Below are 19,093 nucleotides of genomic sequence, written 5' to 3'. Positions count from 1 at the left end.
TTCTAAGTATATAGTAATGAGGGGGACTAATTAAAATAAAAAACAAAGAAACAAACAAACAAAAAATACCTCACGTTGTGCCTGACCACAGGACTGGCTTACCTGGAATGATGATTCCTGTTGGGTGTCTCCGTGGCACAGGTCCCCACGCTTGCTGGCTAAGAGAGACACAACTGCCAAGAGCTTTTCTTCCAAGGCTGGCTGTAGACTCTACCACGTCAAGTGCTGTGTATTCAGAATGACCTCGCTCACATCACTCTCCTGGGTCACCCACTGTCCTTGACACAGTGTTCTTCAAAAATGCCACTAAGTGCCTGAGGAATGTGAAGTTTTGAAATGAGCACAAAACCTGCCGGCAGACTTTGCCGACTGGCATTATTTCTGAGGCAGATAGAGCTCTCCACAATCATGGTTCCTGCCTTCTTCTTTACCCCAACTCGTAATGCCAGGCATTAGACTGTGGTAGGAGGTTAAAGGGCTGAGTTACTATGTTTTGAATGGTTGTTCCATTGGAATTGTTTGTTTTTCTGCAAGAAAACTGCAGGTTTTTCAGTTTGATCATCAGGAAGCCAAGGATCTATGGCAGAGATAAGAGGAGGGAGGAGCTAAGGAAGGCTTCATCCAGAGGCACTGAGTCACACCATGGCTGACCAACACAGAGCGTTCTAGAAAAAAGACATTTTCATACTTCTGAGGGAAAGGGATGATGGGGGTTGCTGCAAGACCTGGCCCCATGGCCTTTCATCCACAAAGCCGGTGCTTAAAATACTCAGCCGAGAACAGGCCTCCCACATGCATGCTGAGCCTGCGTGACTCAGGCTGTTTGCGTTCAAGTCTCCTGTTGTGGGCTGGAGCGCTGAATCAGAGTCCAGATTTGCCTTGGTGACACATGACAAGAGGGGCCATTGCATTTGAACTACATAAATATTATGCTTAAGTATTTTTCCTCATTTTGGAGCCAAACAGGTCTCGTTAATGATAAAATCACTGCAATATAGTGGGCCCTTTTTTTCTGGTCTGGAATTTGAGACAATGTCAACTGTGCCAAGGGGCCTGGCAGCAGGAAGAAATGGCCAGCCATGGAGATTTGCAGCCATCATGCAAGTTATACCGTTTAATTTTATAATTGTAGCCATTGGGAGCTGGACTACAGTGCACTTCTCGTGGTCTGCTCTTACCCCAGGCTGCGGGAGTGGAATCAAGGGGACCTCTTTCTAGTCTAGGATTGGGTCAGGGCATGTGAAAGAGCACTTTATGGGGGCAGCGGGCAGGCTGTTTCTCAATCTGGCTTTGGGGACATTTGACAATAGGGAACAGAGGTTGTGCAATCGATCAAGGACTCTTTATTGGAACCATAAGGCTGAGGAAGCAGCAGGAGGCCATTGTCTTTAAAAGAGAAATGAATGGCCCAGGCCTCCTGTGGCTACCTCCCTACCTTGGAGCCTCAGCTTTGCACGACAGGACTGGCTCTGGTTTAAGGACATTTTGAGAAAACCGTAGGCCCCAGTCCCCCATGAGTGGCCTCTGCTTGCTGCTTCCTGGTGACAGTTGTTTTGGTGAAGAGCATGATGAGGACAGTTGCTATCTATATAGACACCGAGGGGCCCACCATCCCACCCTATATAGACACTGAGGGGCCCATCATCCCATCCCACCAGTCCTGAGCCCCCTGGGGAAGCTCACCAGATAGGCTGTAGCTACCTCTGGGCTCCAGTGGGCCTATTCTGCTGGGAATATTGGACAAGACACAGGCGAGGCCTTCCTGTCAACTCCTTCTTAGGGGTACATGGGGGAGTCGGCTTCAGGGAAGAAGGAATGCTTGTGAAAAGCCTGTGAGGAGAGGGAGAGGGACAGGGGCTGAGGGGCTGAGGATGCCCTGCGTGTACCTGGAAATCGGACCTCCCCAGAGGCTGTGGGTTTGCAGCCACGCCTCATTTCCTCTTGGAAGGGGCCCTACCACTAAGCTGCGGGGCCCACTTTGCCGCCTCTAAAACGTGCCAGTGGCTGGGTTTGCAGTAAGGAACGGCCGTTCTGATGCCCCTGGGAGGCCACCTTTCCTGGCTGCCACAGCATAGCCCCTGGCATGTGGCCATGTGCCAACAATTAATGCACCTCTTTCCCTCCTGGCATCACCACCACCGCCAAGTTCTGTATCTCAGTGAGTTGTGCCCATTGGAAGTGGGTGTAGAGGGTTGGGGAGGGTGCCAAGGCCCAGACTGGGGGAGCACTCTGTGGCCGAGGCGGTGAAAGGGGGCCCATTCTGCTGAGAGGACAGTGGCCCCAAATTCAGCTGGCATATCTCTAGCGAGTCTATGTTGGGGTGAGGGGAGAGAGAGGGGAAAGACAAGAAAAGCCCCAATTTTAGGAAATCCACAATACTTTTTCTGATCTCTTCCCTCCCTCCTTCCCTCCTCCCATCCCCTCCCCTCCCTGCTCCCCACAATAGGACATCGGCAGAAACTAGATGATCAGACCAAGCCCGGGAGCTTGTCCTTTTCCGAGCGGCTCAGTGAACTGGAGCAGCTGCGGCGCACAGCCATGAGGGTCAGCCCACACCACCCAGCCCCCACGCCCAACCCTCGTGCCTCCCTGAACCACTCCACTGCCTTTAACCCTCAGCCTCAGAGTCAGATGCAGGGTAAGTACCAGACGGAGCCCACTGCCCGCCTCTCCTGCACCTGGGCCACCACCCACAGCTGGCCCCCATGTGCACACACCTTCCCAGACCAACTGGGGTTTCCCCTTGATGCTCAGAGAAAGGCCTCGAACCAACAGCACCACCTGGGAGCTGTTGGAAATGCAGAGTCTTGGGCCCCACCCACCCCAGACCCACCGAGTCAGATCTGCATTGTAACCAGATCCCCACAAGGAAAAGCACTGCTACAGAGGATACGAGGAGCTCTGGGTATGGATATCCATATTGGATAGATAGCTCTCTTGAATTTTTTAAGAGTTAGCTTTGGCTATGCTATTTTTTTACCTATCCATTAGGCTTGAAGACACACACGCAGACACACACACACACACACACACACGTCAAGCAAAGTGAAGATGGGATGTTTCAAGTTCTCGCTATTGCCAGATTATTTGTGGGTTTTGTATCTAGTGTTTTTTTATTATTAAGAAATAGTTGAAATGTATGGATGTCATCACATCAAGGGTGTTATTTGCAAATCAATAGAGAATGCAGGTCCCCCCAGCCCATGGGGCTAGCTGGCAATTACTAAAGCGCTGTAAGATGCAATAATTGCCTGAGGCCCACTGTGCCAAATTAGATAATACAAGAAGTTCATTTACACTGTAGACCAGTGACGTCAATGACTGTTTGCTCTGTGATACCGTTTCAAAAATCCAAAATGCAGACTTTTCTCTGTGCCATGCAGGATGCAGCTGTGTGTGATATGGTTTACAGTAATATTTCTTTCTCAAAGTAGCAGGCTTGTTAAGGAAAAGATAAGCAACACATCTGGGGAAAAGGGCAGGTGGCCAGCAATCGATGTGGTAGCTCTTTGCCCCTCTCGGACAGCAGGAATTAGCTTCCCCAGGCATTTTCTGTATGTGAGTTGTATTGTGGGATGTACAAATATCATCTGTTCCTTTGGGTTTCCAGGCCAGTAGCCCTCTATTTTGGGTTCAAACATGGGTTCTCAGGCCGGGCGCGGTGGCTCACACCTGTAATCCCAGCACTTTGGGAGGCCAAGGCGGGCGGATCATGAGGTCAGGAGATGGAGACCATCCTGGCTAACATGGTGAAACCCCGTCTCTACTAAAAATACAAACAATTAGGCAGGCATGGTGGCGGGTGCCTGTAGTCCCAGCTACTCGGGAGGCTGAGGCAGGAGAATGGTGTGAACCTGGGAGGTGGAGGTTGCAGTAAGCCGAGATTGCACCACTGCACTCCAGCCTGGGCAATAGAGCGAGACTCCGTCTCAAAAAACAAACAAACAAACAAACAAAAACATGGGTTCTCAAAAGGCATGCCCACTGTCTTCCATGGAGCTTGACAGCCCATGCCATTAGCTCTCACTGTTAGGTTTCTGGGGAAGGTTCTTCTACTTGATTGGAAAATTTCCAAATAAATCTTTCCAGAAAATACTATGCACACAGCTAAGTGGCCTGTCTGTGGAGTAACCCTTTTGTAAACAAACAGAAACCTAAAGCTTGATGTTTTGGGGGGCTGCCTGTCATCTATAGGTTCATTTAGGTGTATTTAGGAAGAGGATCCATGAAACCACTGGTTTCCTGTTACATAATAATCATTAATAATGATTTAAAATGTGTACATTGATTTTTTAAAATTCCAAAATACAAGCGTATATGGTAAATTAAGTCAAGTGGTATGTTCAGTGAGCGAGATGGGCTTGGGGCAAAACAATACTTTGCTTCCAAAGAGGATACAACTCTCAAGGAGATTCTTTCATCTTGCCTTTAAGATCATTTAAACTAATTCACATAATCTTCAGAAAACTAATTCACATCATCTACTCGTGTAAAATCAAAAGGAAGACTCTGTTTTCTTAGTCTCTCATTGCCTAACTGGCCATTTATACTACTAGGTTGATTAAGGGATTTGCCTTTTTCTGCTGATATGGGAACAAAAAGTCTTAAGCATTTTTAAAGGCAATGGAAAATTCAGCCACATGGGGGAAAATTGATATTGTCACCATTGAGTTGCTCTGTTTCTTGGTGAAGAGTGAATCTAATCTGATTTCCTTCTTCATCAGATATGCCTCTTTAACAAAAAAAAAAAAAAAAAAAAAAATGGGGGGAAGTTGCACATTGAATTCTCATCCTCTGAAGCTCCTGGGCAAAAGCATTATTGTGGACCGTGTGATGGGCATTCGTCAGCTCTTTGGAGACCTATATGCTTAGTAGAGCATCAGGTTTAACACTAAGCATCGCCCCTTTTTTGTTCCTCTTGAAAACTTTTACTTCTGCAACATTTAAGAAATCATAACTCGCTTTTAGAGTTCCCTACGGGCTTGGTTGCTACTCTAAAGAATGTGTGAACTATATTGCTGGTGTTCTTTCTTTCCAAAATATGAATTTGATATTCAGTACTTCACTTGTAAAATTTTAGGAACAACTTTTAAAAAATAAGTATCCAGAATATTTTCATGTGAAACAACTTTTCCTTTTCCTTTTGTTCTTTCTTTCCTATAAGAAAACGCTGTTTTACGCTAATCATGTTTTGAGTAGACCCTTGGGCTTTTTCTCTTGAAATTGGAAAGTTAACAGGCATAATATGCAAGTCTTGTTCAGCCAAGACCTTCAGTTTGTTCTTGACAGTAGGAAAATGCTTATTTTCCAGGCTCAGCCCTGAAGTTTCTATGTTATATTTACGAAGATACTTTAAGAAATACAGCATGTGTTTCTGGCTTTCTTTGAAATGGCAGTGGTAGTTTTCAGAAAAATATCCAATTTGTCAGAGTAGTTCTACAGTGGTGCTGTCCAGATGCATGAATGTTTTTCAGCTTTACAGAAATGTCAGTAACTGGGGGTTTGGCGAGCTTGCCGGGATTTATAGAGAGGCTCAGGAACCCTACCTTGCTAGGACTTTATCAGAAGGGTTATGCCAGCTCCTCTAACTCTGTCAGCAAGAAAATACTGATATAGAATAGCACCAATACTTACCTAGAATCACATGTGCTGGAGGGTCACTCAAAATAGACATCTCAAATTATCTGAAGCACGGTACAGATTGAGAGGGGGCAAGTTGTCATGCCACTAAACCACTGTTTATTTGTTGAGGTCTTAACTATTAAAGGGCTGAGGTTTATTTCAACTTCCTATTTTACCAGGTCTTAAACTGGTAAAGCCATTTTGTCATGAAATAGAATAGAAAGCCATTTTGTCATGAGTAGACCCTTGGGCTACACGTTTCTCCCAGTCAGGACACCATCATTAACTTCTACGATCGAGTCTTAGAATTCTTTTTTAATTTATTTCAAAAGATAGAACAGGGCAGATTCTAGAGCTGGTGGTACCGATGCCTGTTCAGTCACAACTCCCACCTAGAGATGGGTTTGGGCAACCCGAGTGAGTGATTTTAAAATTTCACCCCTGATTGACCAAATATGATGTATCACATTTAAGGTGTCGTAATTTCCTCCTTTCTGGGAATATGAGGATGGAGTAATAGATGCTGGTACAGAAAACTGAAACCTAGATAAACTAGGAAGCCCATTTTGTTGTTCTTCTGCATGCTGGTTGTCATAAGCATGTAGGAAGAAGATTTAACTCTTTAACTGGACCAGTTGTGAGCTATTTTGACGTGGGTCAGACATTTGTATATATTATTCCATTCCCTCAACAATCCTGTGGTATCATTTATAGACAGAGAAATCGAAATTCAGAGGTTAAAAATTGCCCAATATCTCAAAGATTGTAAGTGATGAATTTGGACGCAAACCCAGACCTTCCTTGCTACAAAGCCAATGCAAGTGGGGTGGCCGTTCCCTGGGCGTGCACCCTTGGGTCAAGGATCGATTTACTACAGGGCTGACCAGTGTCGAGAAGAATCCCAATCACCAAAGGAGGGATGGAAGAAGTGTTGGGCTATCCACTCACTTGGCATTCTTGTACTGAACATGTTCTATTATAATTAGATGCTGATAATAAGAAGAATTTTGGGGCCAGGCTGTGTGGTGGGCACCTTAATAAACTGTCTCCTTTGGTACATGTGCATTTGTTTATAAAGTTTGGGAGAAAAGAAAACTCAGAATAATGAATCTCTAAATAAGAGTGAAAGAGGGGGTATATGAGCAGGGAGAAGGCTTACCAGCCACTCTGTTTACTTTATTGGGGCCATTGCCTTCCTACTTTTGAAGTTCATTGGGACCAAGTGCTTATCATCCAAACCCAGTCAACATCTGATCCACTTTTATGAGTATGCGTGCCTCACTTTGAGTGTTCCATATGGCCAAGAGGGGTCCCTGACCTCTCAAATCATCTCTTGATTTTTAGTATTCCAAGTAACTTCTGTCTTGCTAATTATTTTCCCCCAAAATTAAAGTTACTTAGGAAGGACTATATTCTGGTGCTGCTGTCTGCAAAACTCTGAGATACTGAAATGACCCTGTTTCTCAGCTGTATAGAGTTATTTAAGTCCGTCTGATTCTCTCTTTATCATCTGGATAGACAAAAGGAAGAAAACCTTTCCACCTTCCTGTAGGAGAAGGAGATAAATCCTCTTTCCAGCCTTGGAGGTAAAATATCCAACTGCATTGCATTGCTTTCCTTTCTCTCTCCCTCTCCTTCCCTCTCTTCCTTACTCTTCTAGCAATTTGAAGTTTAAAAACAAAGGGAGTAGGGACTATTTGATTACCTTGGAAGTGGAGGCTACAATCAAACACCAGAAATCCTCATATGTGAATCTAAAAATGGTCATTTAATGGTTACACAAAGTAACATATTCAGAATGTGAGAAATTAATTTATATAATAGGCTACAAACATGACAGGTGAATGGTTTTATTTAAAAATAGCTTTTAACAAGGTGTAGTAGGGTATGAGAGCCTTTCCAGGTCTATAGCATTATAATCTTACCCCGACAACAAGCCTGAATGAGGTGTTCACAGGAATAAATAAAAATGATTAAAGGAAAGAAGGGAGAGAGAGAGAAAAAATGAAAACCAGTGGGATGACTGCAGAGATTCACTGCAGGGCTTGATCTTAATGACGAAATATTTCTTCTGTAGACTGCATATGTTCTGAACTTTCCCCTTATGCTTGTAAATATGTAGGCCAGCACACCCACGCACTAAAAGGTTTCATTTGGAAGAATAATAGTTTCAGCAAAGATGTAGTTGGAGCATGTATTTGATATTGATGGCTACATATCAGAAGGCTTGAGCTGGGAATCTAATAGCCGAGAAAGATCGCAGATTATAGTGGCTAAGAAAGAATGAGGGCTCAACAGGCAGACTACCTTAGTTTCTACCACATTCACTATAGGACTTTTGGCAAGTTACTTAACCTTTTAAAGCCTTAGTTTTCTTATCTGCAAAAGAGGAGTAATAATTATACTAGCAGATCCTAGGACCACTGTGAAACATAAAGCAGTGGACATTAGAGCCAGCCCATGGTTAACACTCAAAAACTGTTAGCTGTTATGATCAACATCAATAATATCAAGTTGTCGTAGTCTTATATATTATAGACTGGCTAATATATAAAGAAAAGTTTATTCGGCTCATGGCTATGGAGGCTGGGAAGTCCAAGAGCAAGGTGCCATCATCTGCTGAGAGTCATCCCATGGCAGATAGGTGGAAGGGCAAGAGAGCATCTGTCAGAGAGCTCACTTTTATGACAAAGCCACCTCCATGATAACTAACTTACTCCCTCGATGGTAGCATGAATTCATTCGTGAGGATGGAGCCCTTATGACTCAATCACCTCCCAAAGGCCCCACCTCTCAACATTGCCATGATGGCAACCAAGTTTCCAACATATGAACTTTTGAGAAGACACATTCAAACCATAGCATTCCACCTCTGACCTCCCCAAATTCATGTGATTCTCATTTTAAAAATACATTTATTCCATCCCAGTGGTCCCCAAAGTCTTAACTCTTTCCAGCATTAACTCAAAAGTCCAAAGTCTTGTCTAAACCAGATATGGGTGAGATGCAAGGAAACATTTAAAGCAAATTCCGTTAGCTTTGTGAAATCAAAAACAAGTCTACTATAATACTTCCAAAATATAATGGTGGGACAGACACAAGGTAGAAATTCCTACTCCAAAAGAGAAAAACAGGCAAGAAAATAGGGGTAACTGGTCCCATCTAAGTTCAAAATCCAACAGGGTAAACAATATTAAGTCTTAAAACTGGAGAATAATCTCCTTTGACTCCATGTTCTGCCTTCTGGATACAATGGGGCTAAGGCTAGGCCCCCAAGGCCTTGGGCAGCCCTGCCCCTACAGTTTTGCTGGGCTCAGCCCAAACTTCACCTCTCTCAAGTTGAAGTCTTGTGTCTGCAGCATTACCAGGCTAGAGTTGCACACTGGTGGCTCTGCAGTTCTGGGTTCTCAGGAATAGCCCCAATTCTGTGTCTCCATTAGGCACAGCCTTAGTGGGGACTCTTTGTGGCAGCTTCAACCTCACATTTCTGTTCAACATTGCCCTGCTAGGTACTGTCTGCAGTGGTATTCCCCTGTGGTAGGTCTTGGCCTGAGCTTCTAGGCAGTCTGTGGCATCCTTCGTAATCTAGGTGGAGGAAGCCATGCTTCCACAGCATGTATTCTGCATGCCTACGGAATTAGCACCACATAGAGACCATCAAGGCATACTGCTTGTGCCCTTCAGAATGGCAGCCTAGCTATACCTAGGCCCACTGAAGCCACAGCTGGGGTGGCCAAGGTGTGCTGCACCAGGATGCAGGAAGCAGAGACTAGAGGCAGCCCTGGGCAGTGAGCCCATGAAGGGTGCCCCAGGCCTGTCCCCTAAAATCATTCTACCCTCCTAGAGCTCTGGGCCTATGATGGGAGGAGCAACTTGAAGATCTCTGAAATGCTTTTCGGGGTCTTTCTCCCATTGTTTTGATGAACAGAATCTGTCTTCCTCGCATTCATACTAATCTCTTTGGCAAATGGTTGCTTGGCCACACCCTTAGTACTCTCTTCCAAATACACTTTCACTCTTTACATGGCCAGGCTGCGAATTTTCCAAATCTTTCCATTCTGCTTCTCTTTTAATTGCAAATTTCATCTTTAAGTCATTCTTTTGCTATCACATCTCACTATATGTAGTTAAAAGTAGCCACACAGCAGCCTCAATGCTTTGCTGCTTAAGTATTTCTTCCACAAATATCCTAGTTCATCCCTCTTAAGTTCTGCATGCCATTAAGTCCTAGGACACAGACACAATTTCACCCAGCTCTTTGCAACCTTATATTTTATAAATATGGCCTTTACTCCAGTTTCCAATACCTTGTTCCTCATTTCTATCTGCAGCCTCATCAGAATGGCCTTTACCAGCATTCTACCAGCACTCTGGTCACATACACTTAAGTAATCACTTAAGTAATCTCTACGAAGATTTAGACTTCCCCTAGTTCTGAGGTCTTCTTTCAGAGCCCTCACCAGAATTGCCCCTAATGGCAGAACCGTTCTTGGCAATGCAGGCTTTTTTCTAGCCTGCTCCTCCAAACTTGTTCAGCCTTCACGGTTATACAGTTCCAAAGCCACTTACACACTTTCAGGTATTTGTTGTAGTAACAACCCCACATCTTGGTACCAACTTTCTGTCTTAGTTCTTTTGTTAAATGCCTGAGACTGGGTAATTTATAAAGAAAATAAATTTAATTCACAGCTGGGCACAGTGGCTCATGCCTGTAATCCCACCACTTTGGGAGGCCAAGGCAGGCAGATCACTTGAGGTCGGGAGTTCAAGACCAGGCTGGCCAACATGGTGAAACCCCCATCTCTACTAAAAATACAAAAAAAAAAAAAAATTAGCTGGGCATGGTGGCACACACCTGAGTCCTAGTTACCTGGGAGGCTGAGGCAGGAGAATCGCTTGAGCCGGGGAGGTGGAGGTTGCAGTGAGCTGAGATCATGTTACTGCACTCCAGCCTGGGTGACAGAGTGAGATTCTGTCTCAAAAAAAAAAAAAAAAAAAAGAAAGAAAACAAAAGAAATTTATTTCATATGGTTCTGGAGGCAGGGAAGTCCAAGAGCATGGTGCTGGCATCTGGTGGGGTCCTTGCTGCATTAACCCAAGGCAGAAAGCAAGGGGCACAAGAAAGCATGTGCAAGAGAGCTTGCTTTTATAACAAAGGCACTTCACCAATAACCCACTCATGTGATTATGGCATTAATCCATTTATGAGGGCAGAATCCTCATGACCCATTTGCTCCCTGCAAAGGCCTCATCAACACCACCACAGTGGGATCTAAGTTTCCAACATGTGAACTTTTGAGGGACATAATCAAACCACAGCACAAGTATATTAGTTTCCTGTGGCTGTTTTAACAAATAACCACAAACTTGGTGGCTTAAAACAACAGAAATGTATTCTCTCTTAGTTCTGGAGGCCAGAAGTCCAAAATCAAAGTGTTGGCAAGACCATACATTCTCTGAAGCCTCTAGGGGAGGATACTTCCTTATCTCTTCCAGCCACTGGTGGCATTCCTTGGCTTGTGACTGTATCACACTGTATCATTCCAACTTCTTCTTCCCTCTTTATATGGCCTCCTTTGTGTCATCTCTTTTGTCTCTTATAAGGATACATGTTACTATAGTTAGACCCACCCAGGTAATTCATGATGAACTCAAAATCCTTCACTTAATTATAGCTTCAAAGGCCCTTTTCCAAATAAGGTCACATTCACAGTTCTGGGGGTCAGGAAATGGACATATCTTTTCTAGAGCCACCGTTCAAACTGCTGTATCTTTGTACAAAAGACAGGGGACATCAGACCACTGACCAGGCACAGCAGGTGAGTCCAGAGATAACTCTCCCAAGTCCATCCCCCAGAACAAACATGGTAGACAGGTAAATGTGAACTGAACATCTCATGCACAAATGCCCCAATCGTGTTACTATAACCTCAGTCCATCATTTGTTTGAACGCAACATCATAGATTTTTATTTCCCAGCCAGAAAAATGTATGATTTTTTTTAGATGAGATCAGATATTTCCTTAATATTTTCTAGAGCACCTATACCGATGGAATCAGAGGTCCTGACAGTCATAGAGAAAGAGCTCTCTTCCCTGTGTCCAGGGAGCAGTGCCAGATGGGGAAACAGGAGGCCCAGGTGCCTCTTGTCCTAGCCTCCAAAAGCTCATGACAGCTTAGATGGTAGGAACAGAAACATGGGAACAAAAGATGACATGATGACCAAAGCCAGACAGTTGGGATGGACTCAAGAATTTGACCTCCCAAAGCCAGGCATGTCACTGTTGTTTTGAAGCAAGCTGCCTTTTAAAAAAGTGACTTGATTGCCAGGCATTGTTGACTACACACCCATTTCAAAAGGATGGTGATTTACAAATTGCCTGAAGATAGTCTTTCAAATTTGGACATTTAAAAAAGAAACTTTTACTGTAGTCATGAAGTAGTATCAAAGTTTACCACAAGTTTGTATTGAGAGAAGAACAAACAATATATGCTAATATGAAAAACAGCTCTACTTAGAAAGCTACTGCTTGGGTTTTCTTATTAGGCATAGTTCTCCAGACTGAGTTGGTTTTACTCATCTACATGATTTTTCCTTGCCTTATGGAACAGAAATTCAGGCCCACTCGAATTCAGTTATTTTAGGGCTCTTTAAAATCCAGTATTTGTGATTTAAATGATGTGGAGGGACTTTCATTACCTCTGTCTTTGCTTATTTCTCTCTGGCCCTCAGAACACCCCACCCTGACCTTTAGGGGAAATTGACAGAGGCAGAGGGTTTCACCTGCCTCAATTGTCACCAGCCCTGTTACATTCCTCCTTCCAAGCCTTAGCCTCACAGGGACCTTCTCATTATTGAACAATTGCCTTCAAAGCAGTAGAATAGCCCAATTGTTATGGAGATTAAAGATACCGATTGCAAAACTCCTGTAAATAAAATCTTCACTGACAAACCCAGTTTCTTTTCATAGGCTTTTCTTCTGTAATCTCTTTCTGGCAGAACATCTCATGTTTTGATGTTAGAGATTCAGTTACCAACCACAGTAAATAAAGCAAAATAATAATAGAAAAATAGTATAGAACTCACCCTAAAAACAAACATTGGCCAACCATGTTTATTTTTTGTCTCTCTTTGCACTCCTGAGAATTGATAGGGGAAGAATGTACCACCTCTTATTCAGGTGATTTCTGATTAGCAAGCTATGGAAAGTCTTCAGGTTGAGTTTTAGCCAGTTCACGCTCCCCTAAATGGCATAGAATAGACTATTTTCTGTTTTAAGAAAAAATAGAACAATGGCACTAAATGCTTGACTGAATGTTTGACTAAACGTTGACTGAATCATGGATAGGAAAGATTGGGCAGAAAAGACAGCCACTGCCTCCAGACACAGGATGCCACAATCCTGGGCACCATCATTATTCCATACAACCTTAGGGTCATTTTTAGGGTTTAGAACTTTCTCAATAGGGTTTCAAGATTTTGAAAAGTGTCTTCCAATTCTGATCTCTGTAGATCCTGTTATGGGAATTAACCTTTTTGGAAGGGGATTCTTGTTCTTAAAGATGAAATTCCCTACTTTCTTTCCTGGAGGGAATCAGTATGGGCAGAGGGAAGAGGAGATGGCGATTCTGACCTGTGTGTCTCATGTCACCTAACACCTATGGGGTGGCATGAAACTTGAGCTTTAAAACACACCAGGGGCCAGGCACAGTGGCTCATGCTGGCAATCCCAGCACTTTGGGAGACCGAGGTGGGTGGATCACCTGAGGTCAGGAGTTCGAGACCAGCCTGCCAACATGGCAAAACCCCGTCTCTACTAAAAATACAAAAATCAGCTGGGTGTGGTGGCGGGCACCTGTAATCCCAGCTACTTGGGAGGCTGAGGCAGGAGAATCGCTTGAACCTGGGAGGCAGAGGTTGCAGTGAGCCGAGATCAGGCCATTGTACTCTAGCCTGGGTGACAAGAGTGAAACTCCATCTGAAAAAAAAAAAAAACCCACCAGGAATGGAAATGGTGCTTAATTCCTCTACCGTCTTGGTTCTTCCACCCAGTCTGAACTGGGTCACTGAATCTTAGCCTCCGTAAGTCAACATCATCAGTTCCGTTTAATAAGACTTGGGCCACTATAATGTCCAGCTCAATCCTCCTGGAAGTATGGAGGACACTGCAGGATCCTTCAGTTGATGTCATAAAAGCAAAGCATCCCTAGGGAAGATCTGTGAGTCAAGCCTCAAGGCCCTCGCTGAGTCAGTGCTAACTTGAGTATCAGGAGCTCACCCGTCTGGGACGGTTAAGTCTCCCAGCCCTGTAAATTGCCAGTTCCTGCTATGGATGATGTCCTCTTTACCTTACGGCTTTATGTGTTCAACCTGAGTCATTCTAAAGCCAGATCCAAGACCCAGAGAGCTTATGCTGTGCCAGTTCCTCTTTATATCACTGGAAGGACTACATATGTACACTTGCTTTGGGATTTTTTTAAAGAACATCTCAAGATAAAAAGGGAGGAAGAAATAATGTGACTAGGGATTGCACTTCCTGGAGTTGCAGGTCACATGAGGGACACGAACATGGTGGTTTGATTAAGTCTCGCGGGATTATAACACTGTTGTGGCCACTCTCACTCCATTAGTGCATCTCTCTGCACATATCAGATAGCAAATTATATAATGATAAAGTTATTAAAATATCTGTAAAAGTCAGCACAAGCTCAAGAGCTCGACTTGGCCTTTCTGCCCACTAAGTGGTTTATTTAGCTCTCTCATCTCAAGGCCGGTTAATCTTCATCTATACTTTGTTGTAAATCACCTGCTATGTGGAACAGCCATAACTGCCTGAGTTTTAAGATGCGCTTCTGTTGGTCGTCCAACAAGGCTGGTATCTTAAAGATGAATGCAGAAGCTTTTGAAGCATGAGACTCACCCATTTCCCCGTTTTAAAATGATAGCCTTTGTTTGTGATTGTGTCTATACCTGGGTTATCACAGAGCAGTTATGACAGCAAGATTATGACAAGGACATTGCCTGGTTCACATGTTTACTGAAGGGAGTAATAAAATAATGATAGCTCGTATTTATAGAACAGACCAATGTTGCTGGTTCACTGAATCCCCACCACCAGTCACCTGTAGGTGCATGACATGGTTAGGGGGAAGCATTGCCCGGAAGGTCCTGCCTGTGGTGTCTGCTTTGTTTTCACGTGACCCAGCACTGTTTCCTTTACCACCAAGTCCCAGTCCCTCATCTATCATGTAAGTGATTAACCAGGTTGTCTTCAACACTAACATTCTGTCATTCTGGATACTGCAGTTCCCGTGAATTAATGGTCACCCCTAACTAACATTCTCAGGAAAACCAGTAGGGTTGCCCCAGAGCCCCTCACTCTGCTGCTTATTTGGAAGGAGCCTTTATAGTTTTGCTGTGTGAGAGGCTCTGAGCCACCATATGTTCCTAAATGAGAGAAGCCGTTGCCCAGACATGGATCTGTTTAATTTAATATGATTTACCACAAATTACGAAGCATGACTTCAAAATTGAATTTGTGCAAAATTACTGATGGCCAATTCAGTGGAAGGGAAGGGAAATCTTGTTATTCCTATTCCAGAATCTCTTCCCGATTTCCTCATTTGATTCTTTCACGCCTTGGGGTAGGGGAGGGGAATGCATTCGCGGCTCTATAAAGAATTGTCCTTATTTTTGAACTTTCTCCCTGGTCATACATGGCTCCCTCAGAGGAAGACACAGCACCCTGGAGATGTTAAGGCAGATGTCAGTTCTTCTGTCCATCCCTCTCCCCAGCCAGGATAGAGCTATCTTTTCCATCTCATCCTCAGAAGAGACTCAGAAGAAAGATGGCAGCCCTCAGAATGCACGTTATGAGGAAGGCAGAATGTGGGTCTGTAATTCCTCCGTGTCCCTTCTCCCCCTCTGCAAACCGTCGTAACAATAATAGTTCCTAACACATGGGAGAATTGTGAGGATTAAATGAGTTAGCCTGCAGAAATCACTTGATGCACAGCACATGGGAAGCATTGTGTGTATTTATTAATCCTTCACAAAGTCTTTGAGATATATTTTTATCAAATATTTAGCATGGATCCCGGTACACTTTCAATACTTAATAAATGGTCAGTGTTATTCTTTTTCACTATTATTGCTATTTATGTGCTCTTATTGGTGGCATTGTTGTATCACCAGTTAGGTGTACCCATCGGTCCTCTCCAAGTCACACAGCTACTCTGCGATAATTCCCCCAGTGTCTCCTTATTCCTCCGGAGCCCCAGAGTGGATAAAGGTATTGGTGGTTTTAGTGGTATTTTCATTTGAGTTTTGTTTCCTTGGATAAACCCAAACAGGAGACCTTCCCATAACCACTGTTCCACAAGACCAAATGGTAAACTGTTAAAGTTGAAAGGACCTTAAACTTCTTTGCTCAAAGCCCTATATTTTACTCATGAGACACTCGAGGCCCAGGGAGTTTCAGTGATTTTCCGAATTAGAGGCAGACCTAACATCCAGGTTTTCTGGCTCCTGGCCCAGTGCTCTTCCCATTGGCTGGTTCGGTTCTGCCTCAGAGGTAGCCTCGGAACAGTCTCTGGGGTTGGTATGGATCATTCACTTGGGCACTGAACCATGCTGTGTGTCACACTGCCTTTTTCTGGAAATACACCATCTCAGGGAGATGCTAGGTCCCATGGTTGGGTTCAGTATCATGTGCTGCTTCTGAGTCTCCATTTTTAAAAGGTTGAATTCGTGCTAAGGAGGAGTGATTCTTTTTTTTTTTTTTTGAGACAGTGTTTCACTCTTGTCACCCAGGCTCACTGCAACCTCTACCTCCCGGGTTCAGGGGATTCTCCTGCCTCAGCCTCCCGAGTAGCTGGGATTACAGAGTTGGGATTACAGAGTCTGCCACCACCCCCAGCTAATATATATATTTGTATTTTTAGTACAGATGGGGTTTCAGCATGTTGGCCAGGCTCGTCTCGAACTCCTGACCACAGGTGATCCGCCCGCCTCGGCCTCCCAAAGTGCTGGGATTACAGGCATGAGCCACCATGCCTGGCTGGAGGAGGGATTCTTAAAGCATGCAAGGAAGGGAAATCCTCCTCAAAGCCACGCCCATTCTACTCAGCCCCACCCAGCAAGGAAGGGATATCCTCCTCAAAGCCACGCCCATTCTCAGCCCCACCCAGCAAGGAAGGGAAGTCCTCCTCAAAGCCACACCTACCCTCCTCAGCCCCACTCAGCAAGGAAGGGAAATCCTCCTCAAAGCCACGCCTACCCTCCTCAGCCCCACTCAGCAAGGAAGGGAAATCCTCCTCAAAGCCACGCCCATTCTACTCAGCCCCACCCAGCAAGGAAGGGAAGTCCTCCTCAAAGCCACGCCCATTCTACTCAGCCCCACCCAGCAAGGAAGGGATATCCTCCTCAAAGCCATGCCCACCCTCCGCAGCCCCACCCGGCACCCCAGCCCTGCTCCCTGTTGGGGACAACCAGCTACAGGAGACCGACAGGTCACTTCCTGAGCACAAAGCCCACGTGGGTAGCAGGCAAGGGTGAACCCTGACCTGTCCCATTACTTGCATGAATTGGATGCATTCAACAAATGTGAATGGTCAGCCTCTTTGGTGTTTTTAATGAAGCAGCTACAAAAGGATTTCTTTTAACCAAGTTTCACCGTCCTGTGTGATTTTGAGTAAATACCATCCTGTGCCGATTCCTCCCACAAGCCCGGCCCTTTAAGCCTGCTTGGGGGCTGTGGCTTGGGCTGGCGGGCCAGAAGCAGGACGGCAAACAGGTGTGCGAGTGTGACAGGGCGGAGGCTGGAGCCACAGCTGTGGGAATACGAGGCTGCTTTGGCAGGCCGAGGCCAGGAGGGGTGGGAGGCTGGTGCTGACTGATGGTCCTGTCATCCCGGTTCAGGATGCCACTGCCAAACTTCATGCCAATTGCTCCCAACAGAGTGCACGGCTATGAGAGGGAGAGAGCTGGGACCAGATGAAGGCATCCCTGTGACGGCCACGTCCTTGTCCATGAATTCAGGGTCAGGGTGACGAATGGCAGGGCCAAAAGCTACCCTGGAATGTCACAGGAATTTGCAGAGACCAAATGCTCTTCTTTCAGAGGCACCAGAGTGGAGGCTCCCGCATTGACGGGTGGCTTCTGGGCCCCCTCCCTTCACTAAGACTTGGTGACTTGGTAATCCTCCCTCCTCAATGAAACTTATCTAAGAATTGATTAGGAAGAGGGACTGGAGCATGGCAGTAACTAGCAGTGCAGACCTGTCATCTCCATCTTCCCCTCCCTTAGCGTGTGGCTCTTGCCATGTCATGACCACACTCCCGGGGGCTCGAGCTCTGGGCTTGCCTCAGCAGTCTGAGAACCACAAGTTTCTAAAGAACAGGTATGAGGAGGAGAGACTTTTCTTGCTCAAAGACATGGATCCACTCAGAAACAGCATTCAGTGGTGCTGTGAGTTTCCTCCCAAGTGTAATGACCTCCTCTGACTTGGGCACTTCTTACAGTGACTTTGAACTTCTGAGCATTAGAGATGAGTGAATCGCAGAAAACTAGACCCCTCGTTAGATGGATGAGCCCAGAGAGGTTAAGAGACTTGCCCAGGGTCACACAGATACCACCCATATCAGAGCGCTCAGCTTTCCTTTCCCCTCCTCCCCAGCTTGGACACATTCCTAGGATTTGGATGTAGCAATGTGAACCGTCCTGAGCAGTCCCTTCAAAACAGCACTTAGGCGAAAGAGGGGCTGTTGGAACAAGACAGGACAAACACCCGTGTGCCTCTGCACGCTGCTCCACCCAGTTTCTCATCTTTATATTACAGAAAAAGAGTCTCAAATAACCCAAACAGGCAGGGTATGATCTGCAGACAGTCTGCAGGCATCTGCCCAAGAAGCTGCCGGTCGGCTGGTCCATCCTCCTCTGATTTATGTTGTGTGTGTTAAGCCTTAAATTGTTGAGTCTCTGGCTGGCTGCAGTGGTATTACTGGAGGGCTGGTGCATGTTTTCGGCTCACAGAGCTGGCTCCGGTACTGGAGGTGTTGGCCCCGAATCAAGTCCAATCTCACACCTGTCTGAGACAATGAGGGCCTTGTTAGACACATCTCCAGTCGAGGAGGTGCAGGCTGCTTATTTTTCACATTCAGAACCAGAAGGAGGGGGGTCTGGGACAAGGGGGATGGGAGAAGCCAAGGGGAGACTTGGGAAATGCTGGGGTCAGCTGCCTCTCGGGCCCTTTCCCTCTCCTTCTCCCTCCTCCCTTCCCCCGCTCTTATTTAATAAACTTCTCCTTACTTTTGGAAATTAAAAAACAAACAAACAATACTAACAGTTGCCCTCTTATGAAGGATAATTTCCTACTGCAGAACAAGGAGCTCGTGGCCTGTTGTAGGATAAATTCCCAGTCATCATGGGAGTGGAGCAGCCCAGGGGAGAAGTGGGGTGAATAGGCAGGGG

General features: G+C 45.3%; 1 protein-coding gene across 7 annotated transcripts in view; it reads left to right on the top strand.

Annotated features, from left to right (window-relative positions):
* Window positions 1–19,093, top strand: part of RUNX1 (RUNX family transcription factor 1) — a 282,725-nt gene that overhangs the window by 233,275 nt on the left and 30,357 nt on the right. For 5 of the 7 annotated variants that reach the window (XM_016938507.4, XM_063803643.1, XM_003949162.6 and 2 more), the window contains one exon: window positions 2,447–2,638. The exons of the other annotated variants lie outside the window; for them this stretch is intronic. In XM_016938507.4, the coding sequence (XP_016793996.1) occupies window positions 2,447–2,638 (192 nt within the window). The remainder of the gene's footprint in view (window positions 1–2,446; window positions 2,639–19,093) is intronic. 7 annotated transcript variants of the gene reach the window in all.

The sequence above is a fragment of the Pan troglodytes genome, chromosome 22, assembly GCF_028858775.2.
Source record: "Pan troglodytes isolate AG18354 chromosome 22, NHGRI_mPanTro3-v2.0_pri, whole genome shotgun sequence".
Lineage (NCBI taxonomy): Eukaryota > Metazoa > Chordata > Mammalia > Primates > Hominidae > Pan > Pan troglodytes.
Note: the sequence above shows the minus strand (reverse complement) of the source record. Positions and strands in the feature narration are given on the sequence as shown.